The following is a 2,478-nucleotide window of genomic DNA, read 5'->3' as shown; positions in this document are numbered from 1 at the left end:
CTCTCTGCTCCCCCCACTTTCCTCCTTGCATTTAAAACACCTAATTCTCCATTCTCTGCTACATCCATATTTGTAAAAAATGAGCAGATGTTTTTGCTGATGAAGCTGAGAAAAGATGGTTATTTTTCTCTTTATATCCACATCTCAGCTCTAGAGAATTAGATGTGTGGATTCTTCTGAAGGTAGATGAGACTCCCTTTTTTAGATATCTCTGCCCCACACCAAATCACAATGCTCGTTTAGATGGTTTCCACACATAGGAGAAAAACTGCACAGATTTGCCTCAGTGTATTGAAATGTTTTAGTGAACCTGTGAATCATCTCATAACTTATTTCTTTTATGTTTTATGGTCTTAGTTCTCTTAGAAGTACACAATAAACACGTACCCAGTAATGAGCAACACAGAGAATGTAAATTGGGAGCCTCTTTCAAAAAAACAAGAAAGTGTTCAATGAACTTGAAAAAACTGCTGTTATGAAATACTTTGCATCACTCATAAATAATCTTTTGAACTCAATTCCATGAGAAATCATTACCTCTCAGTAATTGATGTCATGGATAAAGAAAATCTCCAATGATGAGTGCCATATTTTATCCTGAGAGACTGAACTCTTCATGCTTTAAAGCCTGAACCAACTACTAATTGTTAGGCTTCAGAAAGGATCTTCCCTTTTAGAAAGATTTCTTTTACCTGTCACTGAAATGTTTATTGCAGACCTCTGTTGGAAGGAAGGTACTCAGTGTAATGAACTACTGAGCTGATATCAGATGTTAATGCATATATGATGGGAAAGTCGCATTAAATTCTTCAGACTTCTTTAAGCCATGGATGCTGGTGTCAATCATGGTCCAGCATATTCCCTGCTCAGGAGCAGATCTCCCACTGGGGTCAAAGACAGGCTTGACCTACAGAATTCATTTTGCAGCCCAGTCTTTCTTGAAATTGAGGACGTTTACACCTGAAGCATGGTCTCATGACTCCCATTAACAGAGGAATTTGTGCAGAAGGCTGGCTAAACTGGCTCTTAGGCATGCTTTGGCCCATTTTTTGTGATAATGCAAATTAACTGTCCCTTCCCAGCACAAGCATAGCACATATCAACCTAGTCTGGAATACAGCTAAAATGAAACATTTGGATTTAAAATTATCTCTTTTATTAGTGCTATTGATGTGGTTTTTTAGGTTTACAACCTTTGAAGGAAAGGGCTCAGCAGAGCTGAAGCAGGGTAACTCATTCAACACCAATCAAAACACATTTGAAGCCTGACTGCAGGAAGAACCGTTTAAGAAACTGTGTCAAGGTAGTAGTTCTCCCATCTCTTCACTCTGTTAATTGCTACCTTCCATCTGTTTGGGGTCATCTTCTCTATTCCTTTAACAATCATGTCACTGAAGAGGATACACCTATAGGAGTGGGTCCTCTCAATAGACCTCAGGGCAAAGTCCTTCCTGTTGTTTATAATTAATAAACCATTTCAAAGAAGACCAGGTGACATCCATAGGATAGAGATACTTGTAAGATGAAGGCACAACAAGAAACTCATGGCCATTGGCTCTAGCAACTTCAGGGCAGCACTCAGTGCTGGACATGTAGATCACTGGTGGTACTGGCAGCAGAGTTCCCGTCTCTGGCTCTTGCCATCTTTTGCCCCCCCCCATGCATCAGCTGTGTTTTATCCCTCGTCACAATTATGCACTTCCCATAGGATGTGCTCAAAGATTTACACAACTCCTGAAAGACACCATTCTGCTGATGGATGGGCAGTTCACCTCTTAATTGCGGTTTGTACCTCCAGGGCACCCACCCTTGGCAGCTGCCAGCGTGAACAAGTGTCTATACCAGCCAGCACAGGCTGGCCTCCTCCGCTATTTTTTCTCCTGATATAAGACTCTCTGGAATATGTTTCCCCTAAAAAAATGGTGTTGAAACCGTTAAGATGCAGAGTCCTCAGAGCTCTTAGATACTGTAGGCACTGCCTCTTTGAAGCAGTATCAAAGCAGCCCCTGCAAATTATGTGCCTGAGGAGCGGATTTGCAAAGCGCTGCATGTTGGTGTCTCAGGGCTCGTGAAGGATGCTTGCAGGGCTCAATGCGCCTGTCGCCCTGGTGTTACTCCACGATGTCACACCCACCCAGCAGCAGCAGCAGCAGGGGCTTCCAGGTGGCTGATCAAAAGGCATCTTGGAAAACAATGGTCCCACCAGGCTGGGTAGGCTGCAACTGTGTGGCTAGCAGCTTCTGGCATCAGGACATTGCTCATCTTGAACATCATGGTTCCTTCTCTCACAGCACTGGGTGGGTGCTTGGGCCCTGTGTACATATGTGGGTTGGCCAAGCACTGCCGAAAGGGGTCCAGAGGGATGGGGATGTGGAGGAAGGAGCTGCCCAGAGTCAGCATGGAGAGTGAGCCAACGTTTGAGCTTTGAGACCAGTGGTAGAAACCATTCCCTCCCTCCCTGGCAAGTGTGTGGCCTCA

At 44.1% G+C, this 2,478-nt stretch overlaps 1 protein-coding gene across 1 annotated transcript; it reads right to left on the bottom strand.

Annotated features, from left to right (window-relative positions):
* Positions 1 to 1,285: 1,285 nt before the first annotated feature.
* On the bottom strand, positions 1,286 to 2,050 carry LOC104839849 (chromosome unknown open reading frame, human C21orf140). Its single transcript, XM_010580414.1, is given in 4 exon segments — positions 1,286 to 1,468; positions 1,470 to 1,609; positions 1,728 to 1,903; positions 1,905 to 2,050. Coding segments are annotated over 4 exon segments (645 nt in total).
* Between the last annotated feature and the right edge of the window lie 428 nt (positions 2,051 to 2,478).

The sequence above is a fragment of the Haliaeetus leucocephalus genome, unplaced genomic scaffold (assembly GCF_000737465.1).
Source record: "Haliaeetus leucocephalus isolate CR32 unplaced genomic scaffold, Haliaeetus_leucocephalus-4.0 Scaffold702, whole genome shotgun sequence".
Lineage (NCBI taxonomy): Eukaryota > Metazoa > Chordata > Aves > Accipitriformes > Accipitridae > Haliaeetus > Haliaeetus leucocephalus.
Note: the sequence above shows the minus strand (reverse complement) of the source record. Positions and strands in the feature narration are given on the sequence as shown.